General features: G+C 41.5%; 1 protein-coding gene across 2 annotated transcripts in view; it reads right to left on the bottom strand.

Annotated features, from left to right (window-relative positions):
• Positions 1 to 18782, bottom strand: part of ITK (IL2 inducible T cell kinase) — a 28701-nt gene extending 9919 nt beyond the window's left edge. Inside the window, exons 1-7 of one of the 2 annotated variants that reach the window (XM_027718585.2) lie at positions 18612 to 18782; positions 5054 to 5158; positions 3449 to 3530; positions 1689 to 1817; positions 1173 to 1213; positions 667 to 818; positions 156 to 221 (exon numbers count right to left, since the gene is read on the bottom strand). In XM_027718585.2, coding sequence (XP_027574386.1) covers positions 156 to 221; positions 667 to 818; positions 1173 to 1213; positions 1689 to 1817; positions 3449 to 3530; positions 5054 to 5158; positions 18612 to 18782 — 746 coding nt within the window. Of the gene's footprint in view, positions 1 to 155; positions 222 to 666; positions 819 to 1163; positions 1214 to 1688; positions 1818 to 3448; positions 3531 to 5053; positions 5159 to 18611 lie in introns of both variants that reach the window. The other variant, XM_039385244.1, reaches the window with a different exon arrangement.
• Positions 18783 to 19041: the final 259 nt, after the last annotated feature.

Raw genomic sequence — 19041 nt, 5'->3', positions numbered from 1 at the left:
TCAGCGTTTCCAGGCTAGGGAGGTTTCTGCTGAAAAGCTGAATTGAGTGTCCCCAGGGCCAGCACTGACATGTGGTCTGGAGTAGGGGCATTTGAGGCTTGGAGCTTCAAATCCAGGGCACTCAGAGGTACAAGAAAAACATAGGCACAACTTACTCATACATTTGCAGATTCTCGGGTGATTTTTCCACCAGGTAGCTGCTTGGCACGTAGCCTTCGTGCCTGTTGAGATGCAACACAGTGTGAGTGTGCTGACAGACAGGGTTTTCTCTGCATCTGTAGGAGTCAGCCTTGAAAGATTTGCCTGCTCATTGCATGATAGCAGTGCTGGTTGTTATGTATTTAGCAGGGTTACTGGAGAAGAAAACAACTGATTGCACCTCTAAACTTCTGGGGAGTTTCACAATTTTTTCCCCTATGTGTATCACAGCAAATATCAGCCTGAGAGAAGGACTGTTTATTTCTTTAAAATTCACTTTTCTCCAGCTGCCTGAATACAAGCAACATTAAAGGGAAGACAGTTAACCTACATAACCTTCCATCACTTCTTCCCTGTATGTTAGAAGATGCTTCGCAAAAGTTGAACAAAGGGCCAGCATGTGTGTTAATGGAAGAACAAATTGGATTTAGAAAGGATTTGTAAACTGGCTGTTGAAAAGGGACTTACCCATTCTTATCTTGAATCAGCCACCAATGTTCCTCAGAGCTGTCAATCACATAATATTCCTCGTTATATTGTAAAGTCAGCTCCTGTGGATTCTGGGCTTCATAGTCATATATGGCTATGACCAAGGCTTCCTTGGGGTATAGAAACAATTCCTGCACAAACAAGGCAAAAGGCTCATCATATTCATAAAAACCAATGGCATACTCTCTAAAATGATATTTTCCTGGCAGCACTGGTGTCCTCTGGGCTCAAAAGTCTCAAGGCTAGGAAAGCACTCCAGAGCATCTAGTGGGGTATGGTGGCAATGTGAGAATCTTTACCACTTTCAAACAATGAATTTCATATAAAAATTTCAGTTGCACAGAAAATGCCCAGGGAATGTTATCACAGGTGAAATTCTAGGTCACTGCACTGTGGTGAACCTTAATGAGGACACATCCCCCACTGGTAGTTAATCACACAGGACAGGACACTAAGGACAGCTTAACATGCCTCACTGCACTCACCCAGTTATCTCCAGGAGTGGGAGGAAGAGGCTTCTTTGAGGCTGAAATTAAATCAAGAAAGATAATTTGAAGTTGATCAGGACAAAACCAGTGGAGAAACCACCAATGTACTGAATGGATACAAGTGATACAAACCCAGTGAATAGCAAGCCTTGGACTTTTAGAGCGAGACATGCCAACTGCACCTACACAGTGAATCTCAGTCACACAGCAGGGGTTTGAAACTGGGGTTCAGATTGCTTAAGGAATCACCGAGATACAAGGCAAAAGTTTATTGGGTGAGGAATGATTTACCACTTATATGTGTTTTCAAGAGACAAAGTCAGGATTACTCTTGGCCACTGAAGCCACAGAGGAAATATGGTTAGAACAAAATAGGATGTCCTGCAGCAACATGTTTCTTGATGGAAATGTAACACCATATTTTTTGATGTTCTATACAAGACAGATTTGATCCTTTACTTTCACTAGGAATAAATGTTTGCAAGGTCAGGATGGTCTTAACAAATCCCATACCATTTTTGGAGGGATCATACTCCACACAGCCAAGTGCCATCTTCTCTGTCTGAGCACAGCATCTCCACTTGCCATCTAACCAAAAATCTGGATGACACTTTGAAACCAAGCTGTTGTTGTTTCTAGTTTCTGGAAAACATTAGGGGAAGAAGAAGGGGGGAAATTAATTTATCTGCATCCACATCAGCTCTAAAAGACATCTAGAACTAAATGGAAATAATCTGCACTTTAAAGAAACTTCTTATTCTTGTCAAACTAAGCTTTGGTGAATATTATCAACCTCCTCCGTTAATGTCTTCTTTGTTTTCTCCCAGAAGGAGTGAATGCCACCATCAATGTGGAGGAACAGCCTCCCAGGTGATGGTGGAGCCCTTATCTCTCTACTGTGGTAGAACAGAATCCTACCAGTATGACTCTTTAAAATGATAAAACACCAAAACCAGGGAAGGAAGGTCACATAAAAAGAAATAAAACCTTTCAGGCCATATATTGATGATTCCCAGCACACTTGCTATTTTGTCTTGGTGTTCAGAAGGAGCTGTACAAGCTGGCATTCACCAGCACTAAACATTTTTTGCACTTGTAAATACCAGTCTTGAATATCTGCACGAGTGATTAAAGTTCTTTTTTTAAACTCAGGCTCTCTATCTGTAATCATAACTTTCATGAACAGAAAAATTCTTCAGGCCTGTTTCAAGAGACTGTTCAAATTGTCCAAGGGAGGGGACAGTCTCAAAATGTTGAATGAGAAGAGGTGATGAAGTAGAAGCTTGGAGCAGGTTGCAAGAGTCAGTTGCATGAACTTCATAACACCTCCATCAGGCCCAATGTTTTCAGAGGGAACAATACAGCAGCTTATGCTATAAAGCAGGAAAAAGCTGTGACAGAAGCCTGGTGCAGTTTCATGTAACTAAGTAACACCACCCTTACATCAAGCATTGTGCTTCGTGTCTGCCTGCAGTGGTTCAGTGCTGTGCCTTCTCTTCAGCACCACGGCAGCGAACCACAGCACAATTCAGGAGGGGAACAGGAAATGAAAGCTGCCCGCAAAAATGTTTCTTAATAGTCATGATTCTCTAAGAAGATTGTCATCAAACAAACAAACAAACAAATCTATTAATAAGAGGCAAAAAATCTTTTATGTAGAAAGGATTATTTAAAAAAATTAGCCGCAGTAAAATGCTTGTCTGTTGCTGAATAAGAAACCTCAAATTACAGAATCACAGGATGGTTCAGGTTGGAAGGGACCACAGCGGCTCATCTGGTCCAACCCCTCTGCTCAGGCAGGGTCATCCCAGAGCACAGGGCACAGGATTGTGCCCAGACTGTTCTGGAATTTCTCCTGTGAGGGAGATTCTCTGGGCAATATGTTCCAGTGCTCGGTCACTGCACAGGAACAAAGCTCTTCCTCATGTTCAGGTGGAACTTCCTGTGCGTCAGTTCTGCCCATCGCCTCTTGTCCTATTGTTGGGCACCACTGAGCAGAGCCTGGCTCCAGCCTCTTGTCACCCTCCCTTCAAACACTTACAGACATTGATAGGGCCCCCAAATAAAGCACTCCCTGTCCACATTTTCCACTGCTGCTGAAAACACACCCACCAAATTTACAAGCAATTTGAGTTTATAACCCATTACCACTTTGCCTGCTCAGATACAAGACATTGACTCCTCTTGCACATTTTCTCTGCATTATAGCTTGTGAGAAAACCGGTCAGACATAAGTAACTTCAACGAGTAGGTGTGCACAGGGGTTTTATTACCTTCCTTCAGTGTGAAGACCCATCTCTGCCGGCTCTCACGGTTGGGTGCAAACACGTAGAGTATGTAGCTATCGTGGACAATCTGGAGAGGGGAGTAAAGAAGGGAGCCAGCCATGAGAAGCAATCCCAGATACTCTGGGCACAATGGAGTCACCAAAGGAAACAGGCAGCAGCCCTCTTACCAACAAGTTACATACAAAATGATGATGTGGGGAAGTGGAGTGACAGGGCCTGTTCAGAAGCATCTCTTAAGCTCATCCACTTTTTGCTATTTAAAATGGAATGGAAATTCTTATCAAGAAAGAATTCTAGACAAGCACTGTTTTAGATCACTTTTATGCTGTTAAGAAATGCCTGTGAAATCAACAGAGATGGAGCAATTCCAGCCTGCAGAGGATTTAGCCCATTACTCACTGGTTGCAGTTTATCCTTCTAAAACTCCATTTCTCTGGGAAAATGGAGTTTTTTAGCAATTCCTTATAAGATACCTTCACTTGAGATCTAAGAGCCAAATTTTTTTGTGTGTCAGTATAAATCTCAAGCAACTCCCTGGAGATTATTTGAATACTCTTGTTTTTCAATGTATTTAATATCTTTCAGTAGGTTTATAGAGGGGAAGTAAGAAGCTGGAGCAGATGAACAATGAGCAATCCAGAAGCCATTTTCATCAACTTCACTTAATTACAAACAAACAAATGAGAGAAATACAGAAAGCTTGTGAAGTTTCAGACCAGGGAGTAAAATCATCACAAGAACGGAAATGAATCAGAAACTGAATCAAATTACTATATTTGGGCCTAATATTTGATGTAATGCATAATCTACAGTTCTCTTTCAATGTTTAGCTCAGCAATTTCATGCCAAATGGGACCTGGGCTCATTGATTCACAAATGCTTTGAAAAACTTTGACCACTGTCTTTAAACAGAGGATTCTACAAGACAGTAGCTGATTTTTAAAGTTTAAAGAGGTGTAGATAAGGCAATATTGATTATTGTCTAAAGAACAGAAAACATTTTCTATCTCAGTCTGAAGTCCTTGAAGAGTGATGCAGTTGCTTTGCATGCTACAGAGCAATAAAATAGAAAAAAGGGAGAAATAACTCCCACCAAAGTCACTCCTATTGATATTATTGTCAGGTCTGTATAATGTTTTGACAATCAAAGGCAGATTTCAAAATATGCAGTAAGCAGGTCTCCCAAAGATGTAGCCATGAGCATGAGCAGCTGCCCAAAATCACTCATTTCATGTGTATTCAGTTTCAGTACCACACAGCTAAAATGGACAAAATCCTGAGTGAATTCCCCATGTGAAAGATGTTTTTTTTCTGAACATGAGTCGGTGGGACAGCTGAATGTTGTGTTAAACATGGGATAGCATTCTGTCTAATGATCCTTTCCAATTTAAAGCTAATGAGTGTAAGGGTTTATGGATCTTGTAGTGACACTCTGACTCCCCAGTTCAATTCCAACCTCAATCTGCTTTTTCTCCCTTCATTGTTATTCACCCTGGTGTTGGGTTCATTAACAACTGCACTGTGAGGGAGAATTTTATTGAAATATATAGAAGTGATATCTCTTTCAGTATGGTCAACAGACAGACTCACCTGGAAAGGGTATTTATACTGACAGGGAATGATGATGTCGCTTTTCACAATTTCCACACATTTAATCCTGGAAAGTTCCACAGAACCCTTCAAAGTCCTTTTTTTCTAAAAGACAGAGAAAAGCACTTGGTTGATGCTAATGATTGTGCATTAAGTGAATAATTAGACAAGACTGTCATGTCCGTGGGAGATTTAATTTTAATGGAGCAGAAGCAAATTAACTGATTATATAAGACATTTAAAAGTACAAAGCATCTCATATATGGCACCTTGCATGTTTTGCTCATACTCATACATATATGCACATATATATACTTCACTTCAGTACAAGGATTCTTAGAGAACCAGTCAAAAACTTTGGTTGAAATTCAGCTTCTACTTTTTTTCTTCCAACAAAATGAAGTGCTCTTTTAAGCAAAAAGGTCTGTTTTCCTTACATGTTTAGTTTACTAACACTACTCTTTCATAAAAGATAGAAAACAATAAATAATTTGTTAAAAAAAGTTTGAGTACTGAGCATTTCAAAACTATGCATTTTATCAAAAATGTACATTTTTACTGCATCTGTTTTCCAAAGACCACAACATTTTTCTGTTTTTGTTTTGTCCAGCTCTTCAGCTAAGAAAAAAATAACAGGAAATTTTGAAATAAATAATATCCTCAAAAACTTTCTCACAAAGCTCTTTTTCTGGCAGCCTCTGCTGTGTTATTATTCACCATATGCCAGATATCTTGATCACAGTATGGGCAGTTGGGAATGGGTATGAGAAGAAAAGACATCCAAATATCCCAGCTACCTCAGTACCTATTTCCTATGGGATTCTCACCCTACAGCTCCTTGGCCAGTGGCACTGAGCTTTTGCAAGAGAGGGGTGAGGTGATGCCTGCACACAGTGGGTGGGAGCGGAGCTGAGGCTCAGTATCTGATGCTTCTGCAGAATTCACTACACGTGCATTTGCTCTTCAGAGGCAAGCTAACCAGCTGGGTTTCCTGTTTTGATTCATTTTCAGTAGGGATTAAACACTAGCTGTCTCCCAGCTCACTTTGGGACACCGTGACGGAAATCGGTGAGACCTAAGAACACCAACACACTGCAAACCGTCTGTTTTTCAAACACAGGTGACTGTCAGTGAACTTCAGCTGCTCCACTGTACCTGTCACAGGTTACCACTCAGAGACAGCAAGACTTCAGCAACCTTCTTACCCTCCCTTGGACCCCAACCCAACCCTTTGTGTCTATCACTCTCCAGCTCCCTCTTGCCTCTTGCTCCCCCCATCATCACGACCCTGCAGCTCTGCCCCGCTGGCAGCAGCCGTCCCCATCACTGTGCCAACCCCCACTGCTGCTCCTTTGCTATTTTACATCATCACATTCAACCTAAAACGGGGAAGCAGTTGATGCCTCTGGAGATGGGGTGAGGTTTGCCACAGTGTACTGTCAAACAGCCTCGAAACAGAGAGGCCAAAAGGCTCCTCAAACCTCATTCTTGCATGACTGGCTGGGTAGTTTGCTTTTGTATACTTGGACTTGAGGCAAGAGAAGGAAATTATTACAGTGTGGTCTCACATTGCTCTTGCTGAACTTTGCTTGTGCATTTGGGTCTTTGTATTTGGTTTTGCTCGCAGATTAAGCAGTGTCTCTGGATTTACTGCCAGGACAGTCTCCTGCAGACAACAACTGCCTGTGTAGGTCTCTCTGGGTCTCTCTCTTTTATATCATAAACCCAAGGCTTTAAAGCTCCACAAAATGGAAATACCTATTAACTCTCAAGAGTATTGGCAAGCCTTAGAAGACCTTATTGCACCCCATTTTCACCATCCATTTCCTTTCATTCTTATCTATTCACTTTTTTCTTTCAGACTTGGCTTCCTCTGTCTCTTCTCCAAAACCTCCTCTATCATTTGTTCCACCCCTGGGACTTCTACCCTTTTGATGAGACACAAAGCCATTTATATCCTATAAAAACCTTCAATTTTGCTAGCATTGAACCCTCCTTCATCTTATTCCTTTGAAGTCCCGGGGTTTAACCACATGCATTCCTCCTCTGAGGTTCTAGGAAGCGATGCTGTGCCAGTCACAGGCTCTGCTCTTTCCCTGCAGACTGGTTTTTGTTGATACCTTTCTGGACTCTGATTAAAGACAGGGTCCAGCATTCTCAAGGAGCTTTGTGTAGTTGTCCTGTAGCTCTCATCACCTACTGTGTTCCTTTTAATCACATAATTCAGGAATGGCAGCTCCTCATAATCTCATGTTGCAGCACAATATCAGGGCGTATCTCACAGCCAGGGCATTGCCCAGCAAATCCTCAGCAGATGGGACTCTGCTGATAAAAAGCAATTACAGTCCTATAGAAGGACAAACAACTGGAATGACCACTCACAAATTAGAACCTGGGCTGGAAACTAAACATATCCCTGCTTTTGTAATGCTTGACTGCACTTTAATCCAACAAAAGTAACTAGGCCACTTGGAAGGGAAGGGAGAGGAAAAGCCTCTTAAAAATGGTTTCTGAAAAACCTCAGAGACTTGTTCCTAAAAGGGTGAGACAAAACATGCTGACAGATCTACATTTGTTGTTTTCAGTCTGCCCAGAGTATAATTAGGTAGATGTTTTAGCTGGTTGGTCAGGAAAAACCTCAGTGGTCTTACTGCATACCATGTGTAGAAAGATATCCAGGGCAGGCTGCTGTCCCATGAGGAGAAGCACAGGTACTGCAGATTAGCCCATCTCATTTTATTTCTTTTGGTCCATTATTTGCAATATGGAAATTCCAGGAAGGAGAGCTAACAGCTCTGAAGGGTTCACAAGCTATAGTCATTGATGGCTTCACCTTTGGTACTTCATCCCCTCTTACCACACAGCTCCAGCAGCTCCTTCACTGATTAATCCTTTAGTTTGTGTTTCCTGCAAAAACTAGATAACCCCAATGGTCCCTATGTGCCTTAAATACTGGGACAATTTACCATGGGAAAATTGGCATAGCTCTGCCCTGCAACACAAGGAGGCATCTCACTGTGTTTGCTTGAGGAATAAGCTGCCTGGCATCTGTCACACGCTAAGACCAACCACCAACACTGCTACCCAATCATTCACAGCAGCTTTGCCTTCCAGCAAAATGTGTAACTTCTCACCAGCTCGTGGTCTTGGGCAGGGGAAGGAGCGGGGACGTGGAGCTCATGGTGAGAGGGCAGGGGGCCGTCAGTGGCCGCTGCAGGTGACACAGATCAGCACATAATGCCACTTCCTGACCACGGCTTCACAAATGTACCAGATCTTGTAAGATATGGGGCTGTGCAGTCTGAGGAGTTTGCTGCTTTCAGGCTAACACTTTGCTCTTGCTATTTGTGAAGGACATTCATGAAATGTGCTTCACCGAGCGTTGAGGCTGAAGGGCTCTCGGTGGGTGATTAAAGGTTTTGCTGAACCCCACTGTGTTTATCAAAGGGCCCTGCCAAAAAATGTAACCATCAGTGCTGGGAGCAGAGGGAAGGGAGGAAGGCCAAAGGCCAGGGAGAGTTAAGGCAGGGGAGGGCAGAGCCTTATCTCAAGGAGCGCAGGAGGAGACCCAAGGCAGCATTTTCTGGCAGGAAGGCAGCATGCCATGTTTCATAAAGCTGGCTTCGTTCCAAAGTTGCGTAACAACTTGTATCTTGTTTCCTTTGTGCTGATGAGGGGAAAACAAAGAAATCAAGATTTATGTGGCCCCAACCTCCTCGTCAGCAGTCACTACCAAGGGCTGTCCATGTCTCAGTCTGGCTTTCCTTGCCTGGCACCACTGGTGTTTGCGTTCATCTCTGTCTCCCTGCACCTCATCCCCATCTCCTGCGTGTCCCTTCCTGTGCTATGCCAGCTGCTCCTCCCAGCCCAGCCTGGCACCTCACAGCAGAGAGGAGCACAGTCCCCTCTGCAACCCCACTGTGTCCCCACTGCATATGGAGTCCTTTTTCCCACCACGAGGCACATTCATGAGCCCGTTGCTCCCCAGTTATAGCTGGACATTTTCCCTTGGTAGGAGGGTAGGGGAAAACTACTTTATAGATGTGGTGGAGCAAGGTAGGAATTTCCAGTCCTTGGTAAGTTCAACTGCAAAAACTTTTCCAGCAATAAAAGCATTTAATTACCTTCTTTGTAGCATTTTTTTTTTTTTAAAGAATCTGAGCCAAACTTCATTCTCTGTTTTCACTTATTGTCTTGACTAAAAGGAGCAATAATTAATTGGCAATTAAGTAGATTAAAGGTCTTTGCCTTGGACCTTGGCATGACCTGCTTGTCCTGTGTCACCTGCTCCCTGTCCCTTGGCTCCAGCTGGGCTCAGTGTGCACCCTGGACAGAGGCAGCAGATGGTTTTTGGGGTTCTTACTCTATGGACTTGAGGTGGTGAAACCAAACCAGGTTATTTTTTTTTTCAGTGCTCAGGAACAGTCCCTCCAGTGCTCAATCCCTCAGGAACAGACAGGGTTAAAAAAAAAAGGCAAAAGATTGGACTTCTGATTGCCACTAGAATAAAGGGTTTGTAAGTGTCAAAAGAACCTTGCATGCACAGTGGAGAATTTTTATAGCAATGGGAGACTGCTGTGCTGCAATAGCAGTGTCTTCAACAGCTATGCAGGCACTGGCCTTAAGGGGACTAAAGTACCTCTGCAGAGGGTTTATCCTGGCACAGGGAATGTTCTCTGGGTCCCCATCCACAGCTCTCACTAATGACATGGTAACTGCACACAGCAACAACAAATTAGCAATAACAATAATATGACTTAACCATGTCACTCTACTGTCCTGTGTAGCTTTATCCTGCTGGTTTCTGTGCTGTGGTACAAATGCACTGTGGTGTGATTGAGAGGTCTAAATGGGCTCAGGATGGGGCATGAACTAGTTTCAGGGGGCAGAGGCAATGCAACTGCCCTTGGGCAGTAATTGAATGAAGGTAGAACTTCACGTATGTATTTTTACCAATTTTTTTTTTTTTTTCATGAAAATCAACTCCCTTTCTAAAATTTGGAAACACGGTGCTTGGTATCTGCTGCCCTTTGGCTTCACTTCTGCATAGAAAAGTGGATTTACTGAACTTTAGTGCTGTAAACTCAACCTGGAGTCTTCACACTTTTTTTTTCTCCTTCATGTATGTTATCACCTGTCATGAAGACTGTGGAGTCAAGTTACCCTGTCAGCCGTGCCTATGTAACCCCAATGCTTTTAAGACCAGAAACACCTGCACTGTTGATATACAGACAGCAACAGGACAGAAAAAAACCAAGCAAAACAGAAATCCTTTCCACTCAGCTGATTAGGGCTGAGTGAACAGAAGTGAAAACAAGAGAGGGCTCTCGAGTTCCCAGCGCCCAGAGCTGTGGATGAAATGCCCACGGGGGTGCACCTCTAAAGTAACAAAGCAACAGTGTAATGATGTTGCTATTAAGAGCACAGTAACTTATTTTAAATATCCCCCCAGCTCTGAAGAGCAAAGGGACACAGTCACTGCTGGGAATTGGCGTGGGCTGCTCCTGTTTTAGCACATGTTCTCGGACAGCACCTGAGAACAACGAGCTCAGGGTGACATAAAATGGGAAAAACCCAGCAAATCCCACCATAAAAATGCTTGTCTTTAGAATAATTCAGGGTGATTTCAAAATGATTTAAAAAAAAGAAAAATTGAAGAGTCTCTGAGAGAGCTATCTCTCAGCTTAAAAAGGCTAAATAAATTCAAATTATTCCCTATCAGCTTCCAGGAAAACATTTGAGCCTATTTTTGTAGTTTTACTCTAAAGGGCAGTTACTGACCACTCCTGGAGACAGGTCACTTGGCTTATGGACCTCTGATACAGTCTACAGTCACACTTTTACACTCTCATGTACTTAAATTAAACTCTAATAATAATATAGGAACACATATCCATTGCTTGCTCTGATTTCTCTCCACATAACTCCGTAAGAAGATGTTTACCATAGACATACAGTGTTAAAGCTCTACTCGAGCCACTAAAATATCATTTTATGGACAATACGAGTACAGGGCTTCAAGGCAAAGGTACCATCACAGGTGTAACCATTGGTATGAAAAAAGGAGCCAATGAACAGAGCACTTCAACAGGCCTGTCTGTCTCTCTGCAGACAGATTAAGATCCATGTGAAGTTGAACTGGTGTGAAGGTGTAACACCTTCCAATGGCAGAGAGCTTAACTGGCACAGGCAACTTCATCTTCTTAAATCAGTGACACCTTCCTGCCTTTCAAAGAGTTTTCTTCAGGCCTTGCTGAGCTTCTGAGGTAATTTGGAAAAATAATTTCTTGATGTGCTGACACTCCAAATTCTGCTTATGGCTCTGGTATTGCAGGGCCTCCAGACACTATGGGTGTCTCACAGCCTTCTGTTGGACCTCAGATAACAATGGAGAATGACAGAGAAAATAGTAACCAAAAGCTTATGAGATATCACTGGAACAAGATGGAATTATTTTTAATGGTAATTCTCCTGCTAATGTATTTTTCCACTGATTAAAAGACTTCTGCTTGAACTTGAACCTCCTTGAACACTGTGTTGATACAATTACTTTCTATCTTTCTATCTTTCTTATCATATTCTGTATCTATACACTGTGGTATGTCCTGTTTTTCTCATAAATAGGGTATTAAGAACTGTTGATTGGTGGATTCTTAGCAACTTTGCCTGGTCACTAGCATCATTCAGTATTTTGGGAGTTTTCTCATTAGGAACACTGATAGTTTGAGGTTTTATGGGAAAAAAACCAATTTAAACAATTTTTAAATTAAATTTGAAAACTAAATTGAGCAAATTGAATTTTAAAAGAAAGGTGTAAGGGATTTTGCATTTCCTGCCATGCTAAGTGCCCCAAAGGAAAACTGGAAAGAGGGGATAATTGATAATATTAGAATTTTCTGTAGATCTCAAGCTGTTGTGTTATATTTTAATACCTCCAATATACTTCATTATATTTGATATTTAAATCTCTAAATGTATCTGCTTGTCTTAGCTCTCCATCATGAATATTTTGTCCTTCTACTTGAATTAAAAGAATAAATAAATTTGTTTTCTTGCCATTTTCACATCTAAGGAACATGAGGGTGTTTTAGAGGTAGCCATGCCCTGGATGCAGAGTGCTCTGAATTGACTTAAATAACAAAACCATCTGCAATTTGTGCTTAAGATGCCTCCATTCAGTTGGGCATTAGAGATGGAGAAGCACATGTAGGAGTCTGGGGAAGCAGCTGAAGGGCTGTGAGCTGAAAACAGGAGAGATGCAGGGAAAATCGAAACAACAGCCTTTCTGCAAGGTTTGTATGGTACAAAGTGTACATTTTCACGGGGTGTGAGTATTTAAGGTTTAAGTAAAGAAATCTGGAGAAAAACCATGCTTGGCCACAAGGGTATTTTTCTCTTGGCCCATCACAGGCCTTCACACATCATTATTTTCACTGAACTCCCACTTTGAGATCGGACAAAGCTCATTCCAGTTCATATTGCCTCAGGTCTCATCCGAGACGGCTATCAGGGTGCACATCCCTACCATCAGCACAAGTGGTTTGACAGGAAAATCAGTGTCATCATCAAGAAACAGAAGGGGAAAAATGGGAATATTCTTGGCTCTCAAATGAGCCTTCTAATATGATGGAAATAAGTCTTTTATGTTACATAAAAGCACATGGAACTACTACTGAATACTGTATTAGTTTCTTCAAAGCTATTCTTGACTCCAGCAAAGACTGGGAGGAGTGGATTGCAGTGAATGAGGGATTCAGTGAAAGAAAGGAAGTTAAATTAACTATATGACAGGACTTTTTAATTAAAAATAGTATAAGCTTTAAGGTCAAAATTAAAAATCAGTCAGAAAGGATGAAAGAGTATAAAGCAATGGGCAGGCATTGCAATAATATAAGTTATAATGTTGATTGCAATTTAGAGAAAAGTCAAAGGCACTGGAAGCAAAAAATGACCACAATAGAAAAGTCTAATAAAAAGTAACTATTGGGAAACCACATATTTGTTGTCATATATTCAAATTAGAAGTAATTTCTTCCTTCCTAAGGATATAAAAGAAAACACAGGTTGAAGATTTTGTTGTTGTTCTCCAACAGAAGAAAGATTTGAGCCTTGTAACTTAAATAAAATGGAAGTTTTCACATTTGCTGTGAAAACATTTCTCAAAAGCAATTTAAAAAAAAAAATCTTAAAAAATTAAAGGACAATAAATACATAGACAAAGATCTAGTAGGAGCAGAACTGGGAAAAAGAAAACCTTTAAAATCATATTCTGAAAGATAAAATTAGTTATTCCAGCAAGAAGGAGATGTTTTTATTACCAGACTTTAACACACATTTGTAGAGTTAGAAAGGCCATAGACACCAGACAGACAACCTGCACTTTGCTTATGGCAATCCTGTCTAGACATTATCACCACCCTGGGTCGTGCTGCAGCGGTGAACGAGAACCGCAATAGATGGTAAATGTCCAGAAAAGCACTTGATAGGATGCATTGGAACAGGTTGCCAAGAGATGTGAAATCTCTGTCCTTGGCTTTGAAGCAGTGGCCAGTCAACGTTACAGCCACTTTGTTCTGGTGTTGGCGACAGTCCTGCTCTGAGTGTTGATCTCATCCTGGCTCGGAGCAAGAAATCCAACTAAATTAATTTAAGAAGTGCTCTTCAACCAGTATTACCAAGATTCTGTGATTTCACAATAGAAATGAGGCTGATTGTGATAAACAATATCAACTTTATCCTCCCTCAGCACCAACAGTACCATTTGGGTTATTAAAAAATTAATTTTAAATTTACAGATATTTACTAGAGGATTCTGTTAGGATTCATTAGACACAGGTTTGTACCTTGTCTCCTTCTTATTTAGAGTTGTATTGACTTTATTACATAAAAATTCATTGCAGGCAGATGCCAAGCCTGACTTCTTTGTGCATGATATGTCTATTGTTAATAAATTAGTTGGAGATACACATCAGAAGACAAATGGTATTGCAAAATCTGGCAATCAAACAGTACTAGTTAATAAACACATGACAAGTTATGAAGAATGATGTATCTAGTCAGACGTATTTATTTGGAAGGTAGTCTTTTAAACCATAATTAAATTCACTTTAGATGAGGATTGTAGCTTCGTGACTGCTCAGGTATTCCGAATACACAAAGCAGTGAGAAACGGTATGAATGGTCACTCTGACAAGAAGACCAGGATGGAAATCTTCAGAAGAAAAGTTTTAGTCTGTTTACATTAGAGTCTTAAGGAAAAAAACCAAGTCTTTCCAGGGCAGGATGGACAGGTTGGATTCTGTGTAGAATAATCAATGTGATAGGGACAGTTGGACCAAGGAATAACGAGGGGCTTTTCTTCCCGTGGGTGGCTGGACTGCTGCAAGCAACCAAAGGTGTAGATAATGCAACAGAGGAATTTTTGGGATGCTGATAAAAGGCTTACCAGCCAAGTTTATTCGTTTGTTCTCCTGGAAAAGAGAGAGCAAATTTCAAGGCACACTAAAGTGACGTCTTTATATCTGAGTATCAAAGATGTGAATGAAAGAGCCCAGGACAAGGCTGACTCATGCTATGTGACCTCCTGAGCATCTGACCACTGTAGGAAGAATAGTGCTGATGTAAATGAAAAGAGAACTTGGTCTTTTCTGTGGGGACCTTTCATTGCTGCCTTTAAAAGTTGGACTAATAATAATCCACAAGTGCATGAAGATATAAAACTTAAAAATATTTATGTCCCTGACTTTCCCAGGTGTTAGGTGAAATTTTCCCAGCCCTGAAATACTCCTCAGAATGCCTGTATGCGGCAAGATGCCCATTTTTGAAGAGGAAAAACTGTGGTGTAGGGACATGGAGCAATTCTCCAGAGTTGATGCAGACAGACCCAAGCACTCTGCCGGTCTGAGCCGTGCCAAGATGAGCAGCTCTGATGCAGAGATCATGTAATGGCAGAGTACTGGTGTGGTACCAGCCCAGCAGACAGTGGCCTATTCACTGAATGTGGCATCAGCCTCAGACATCTATGCCACTTTTAGACTTCAGAAGCCAGTTTGAAACACAGGGAGAGATGCTGGTTACTGACTGTCCCCATCCAGATAGAAATATGACATGCTGAACAGTATGGAAGAACCTCTATTTAGTGTCTGAAATACTAAACTACCTCTCTTCACTCTCCTGTCTGCTATCCTGAAGAGTTTACCAAACACCACAGGCTGTTGGGTGAATGGGATACAGGAAACTCAGCAGCTTAAGTGCTTTTGCTAAGTCTAAGTAAGGACACTGGAATTCTGTCCTAGACAACTTTCCAAAGGGATTGACTTCTCTGCTTCTTTTGCAGAGTGTCAGTGTCTGCATTATCCATTATTCTAGTGAGGATCAAACTCATTGGAATAGTTAAAATTATTAGTCCCATGTGCTGGTTTACTCATATGAACAGTAGCTATAAAACCAGGCCCTGGAAACAAATAATTTTTGCCTTTGGAATTAATTTGCATGCTATAATAGAGGCAGTTCTGATGAATTTTAGTAGAGGCGGGGGCTGAATACATGTGCCTGTTATCAGGGCTTTGCTTTATGTTAAGACAGCCCTGCATTGTGCAGTGCATAATGAATTCCAGAAAACACAGCTTCTTATTGTTGTCAGTTATTGGGGGCTCATTCTCCTAATGAGACATGTAAATATCTTTCATTAATGTTAAGGGTGACTGTGTGCTTGGCCCCTGAGGAGAACAGTGCTCTCTGTCAGCTACAGCAGAAAGATGAAAATTACAACAAAAATGCCATTATAATTATTGCAAAAATTTGCCTTTATGACATCAGTAGCCTTGACAGCTTTTGGTATCATTTGCAGAATTATCCTTCTACCCTTTTGGCCTGTTTACTTCCTTGTTTTGGACTGCTACGATAAACTCTTAAATGTCTTTTTATACCCACAATTTCAAAATGCAGAGGAAGGGACTGATTGCTAAACCCTGTTAAATATAGGCAGAACATGTAAACCTGGGCTTAATGCATAAACATATGCTGTACTTTAGGTCACCCAACTGAAATCAATGGGACTTCTCAAACTGTTAAGCAGTTCAGTACTTGTTTTACCTGACCTTTTGATCAGGGATTGGAGAGGTGGGTACTGTACAGTATTGAACTTTGAGTACAGTAATCCACTGGACAGGCTGGTAAGGGGTTCTTAAAGAAACTCATTGAGAACTCTCAGAGCAAACATCCACAGAGATTTGCCTTGAAAAATACATACATTAAAAGCCCAGACACCTGCTGGCCCCATCAGTCCACATGCTTGAGGATCCTCTCCATCACTGCAGCTGACAGTTTGCTGACAGAGAACAGTGATGTCCCTACTGATCTGCCTAAACCTCCAGAGCAGAGGACCATATGCAAGCTGCCTGCTGGCAATGGTGACAGCCTGTGCTGACCCCTGCCAGCCCCATAAATCATCTGAGAGAGTCCCCGTGGAGCAGAGCCAAACCTGTGCCAGGGCCTGCACCTGAAAACGAGCACTACAGATCATTGATTTGAACACCTGCACATGGGCCCTGGCCCTGGTACACTCCTGGGGATGGGCACAGCCCATGTGCTGGGCAGGGCTGATCTGAATCTTCCTGGCACTAGCAGTGACCTCAAGTGCTGTGGGTTCACGCCGTTCTCAGCAAAAAATTAGATGGTGCTTGCACAGGCTGCCCTAAGCTTTCCTCTCCAGAACAGCAATGACCTGACCATGCAGGGGTCTCATTGGGATGGTCTAATTTTAGGGAAGACTACTGAAGAGGCTAAGGATCAGTTCTGCGATTATTTCATAGGACAAATTCTTTTCTCCCTATTTCATGTGAAGTTCTATTCATGTAACAAGCTGATTTTGATAGTTTGAGTCAGAAAAAAATTAGCATTTCATGCAAAATCAGCCCTGTGATTACAAATCAACCCACCATCCCTTAAATGTGCATGAGGTTCTAAAGTTACATGTGTGTTTACATACACATGTCCACACATGTATAATATGTGCATGTTTAAAATACATAATATATAACATAAAGTGGATAATACACCCAACTCTCATCTCACCTAGTTGACCTTTCGAAAGACTGGAAGGGAGAATTTCCAGAGACACTCATATAGCGTGTGAAATCTGTGCCCCACAGAGTCAGATTTTCCAAACTATTTCAGTGCCTAAAGATGCTGACAGACACCTACTGTGATTCCACAAAAGTATCTAGGCAGAGTGTACGGTGAATTCATCTCAAGTCCACCAAGAATCAGAAAGCACCAAAGAAAACCAGTTGTGAAGATTTCTCTAAATACCGACAGCAGAATCACCTAGATGCTTTTCAGAATTTAACCCAGAATAATTAAGTGGAATATTTATAATGGAATTTTAAATCTTAAAAAAACCCGACATTTGAAAAATAGTTTGGAGAGTGGACAAAGACAGTCACAAACCATATATAGTCACAGTATGCAGCAATGAATAGTGTCCTATATATAAAATGGAGGTAAGAGAAACACAGACTATAAAATAAAAGCAAGAAAAACATTTCACTGGGCTTATTTGAGGGAAACAGTGTGCACGTAAAAATGGCTGTTAACCTTTAAAGCTGGTATCCGATCCCAACTAGGTTATGATAAAATACGAGGGCACATCATACTTTTTTATTGAGTTCTGTTTTTACTTAATTTTCTGCAACTGAGCAAGATTAGATGGTTTGAAGTTGCCAGTGCTGGATCCAAGGCAGAACAGTCCCCAGTTCTGCTCTGCCCTACAGTAACAGTTCCTAAACAGAGTGGATTAACAGCATGTTCAGTGACTGTTGGAAAACAAGCAATATTATTTACAATCGTAACGAGGCTCAGTAAACATCCAGCTAAATAGAAGAAGGAAATAATTCCCACTTAACCAGAACACTTAGCACAATGGGGTGCACAGACTGACTTCTAATTTTCTTTGTATTTAGCAAATCAGGGAAATGCAAACTTGAGGAAACAAACTCTGAGCGTGGATCTCATCATTACAGCCTTTCCAAAGCTAACTCCGAAGACTAGACATGTTACACGTGGCAGCTGAATTTATTTTAAAATGCAAGACTTGCCTCCTACCAGCCATTAGTCTGATGCCCTGAAGAAAATAATGAGACTGAAGATCTGTGGATGACTTTTTTCACAGATGCAATCAGGGCACACTTGTGACCTTCTCATTACGCCTCTCCAGGTCATCCCTGTTCCCATGAGAACTGCCAGGCACAGGCTCATGCAGCTCTTACACACATTGGTAATAACAGCCCATATAAATTCCTAAATCAAAACTAGATCCTTTCTATAAAACAGCAAAGCAGTCTTATTCCTCCACGCACACCAAATACCGACTGATCAGAAGCTCTAAATGACCCATTTGATCACTTGGCAATTTTCACTGAATGGTGCTGTAGCAAGGACCAGGAAAGTTAATAAAATCTAAGAGAGGATCATCCTTCCCCCCATTACCACCCTTCCCTTCCTTTAACAAATTTCATCCTTCCCTCCATTACTCTGAGAGAGAAAATGAGGGACATACCCCGTGGCGCTGTTCGTAGTAAGCCAGCTTGGATTTGGTTAAGACAAAGAAGCGCACTTTGAAGTTGGAGGGTGAAGTCCTTCTCTTCTGCTGGGATTTTTTGATCAGCAGTTCCTCCAGGAGCACACAGTTATTCATGGCTGAGCCAAGAATGTTTGTCTCCCAGGACATGAGAAGTCTACCCTGCGTGCCCGTCTAAGAAAGAAACACAAGAAGGAAGACAGTTAATTAAAAAAAAAAAAAAAGTTGTTCAAAAGGCAGCGTAGGTGCTTTGAGCTTTATCTTCCCATCTACAGCAAAGCTTCCTTTCTACCAGACCATAACCACATCCTCTATGAAGTCATAAAAGCAGCACAGTTGAGATATACCCTAGGGTAAATGTTGTGGAAAAAATAACACTTGATGGACATTCAGAAGGTGTGAATCAATG

Source organism: Pipra filicauda, unplaced genomic scaffold, assembly GCF_003945595.2.
Source record: "Pipra filicauda isolate LSUMZ 115617 unplaced genomic scaffold, ASM394559v2 scaffold3_size10097308_pilon, whole genome shotgun sequence".
NCBI lineage: Eukaryota > Metazoa > Chordata > Aves > Passeriformes > Pipridae > Pipra > Pipra filicauda.
This window is presented reverse-complemented; position numbering and strand designations above follow the sequence as displayed.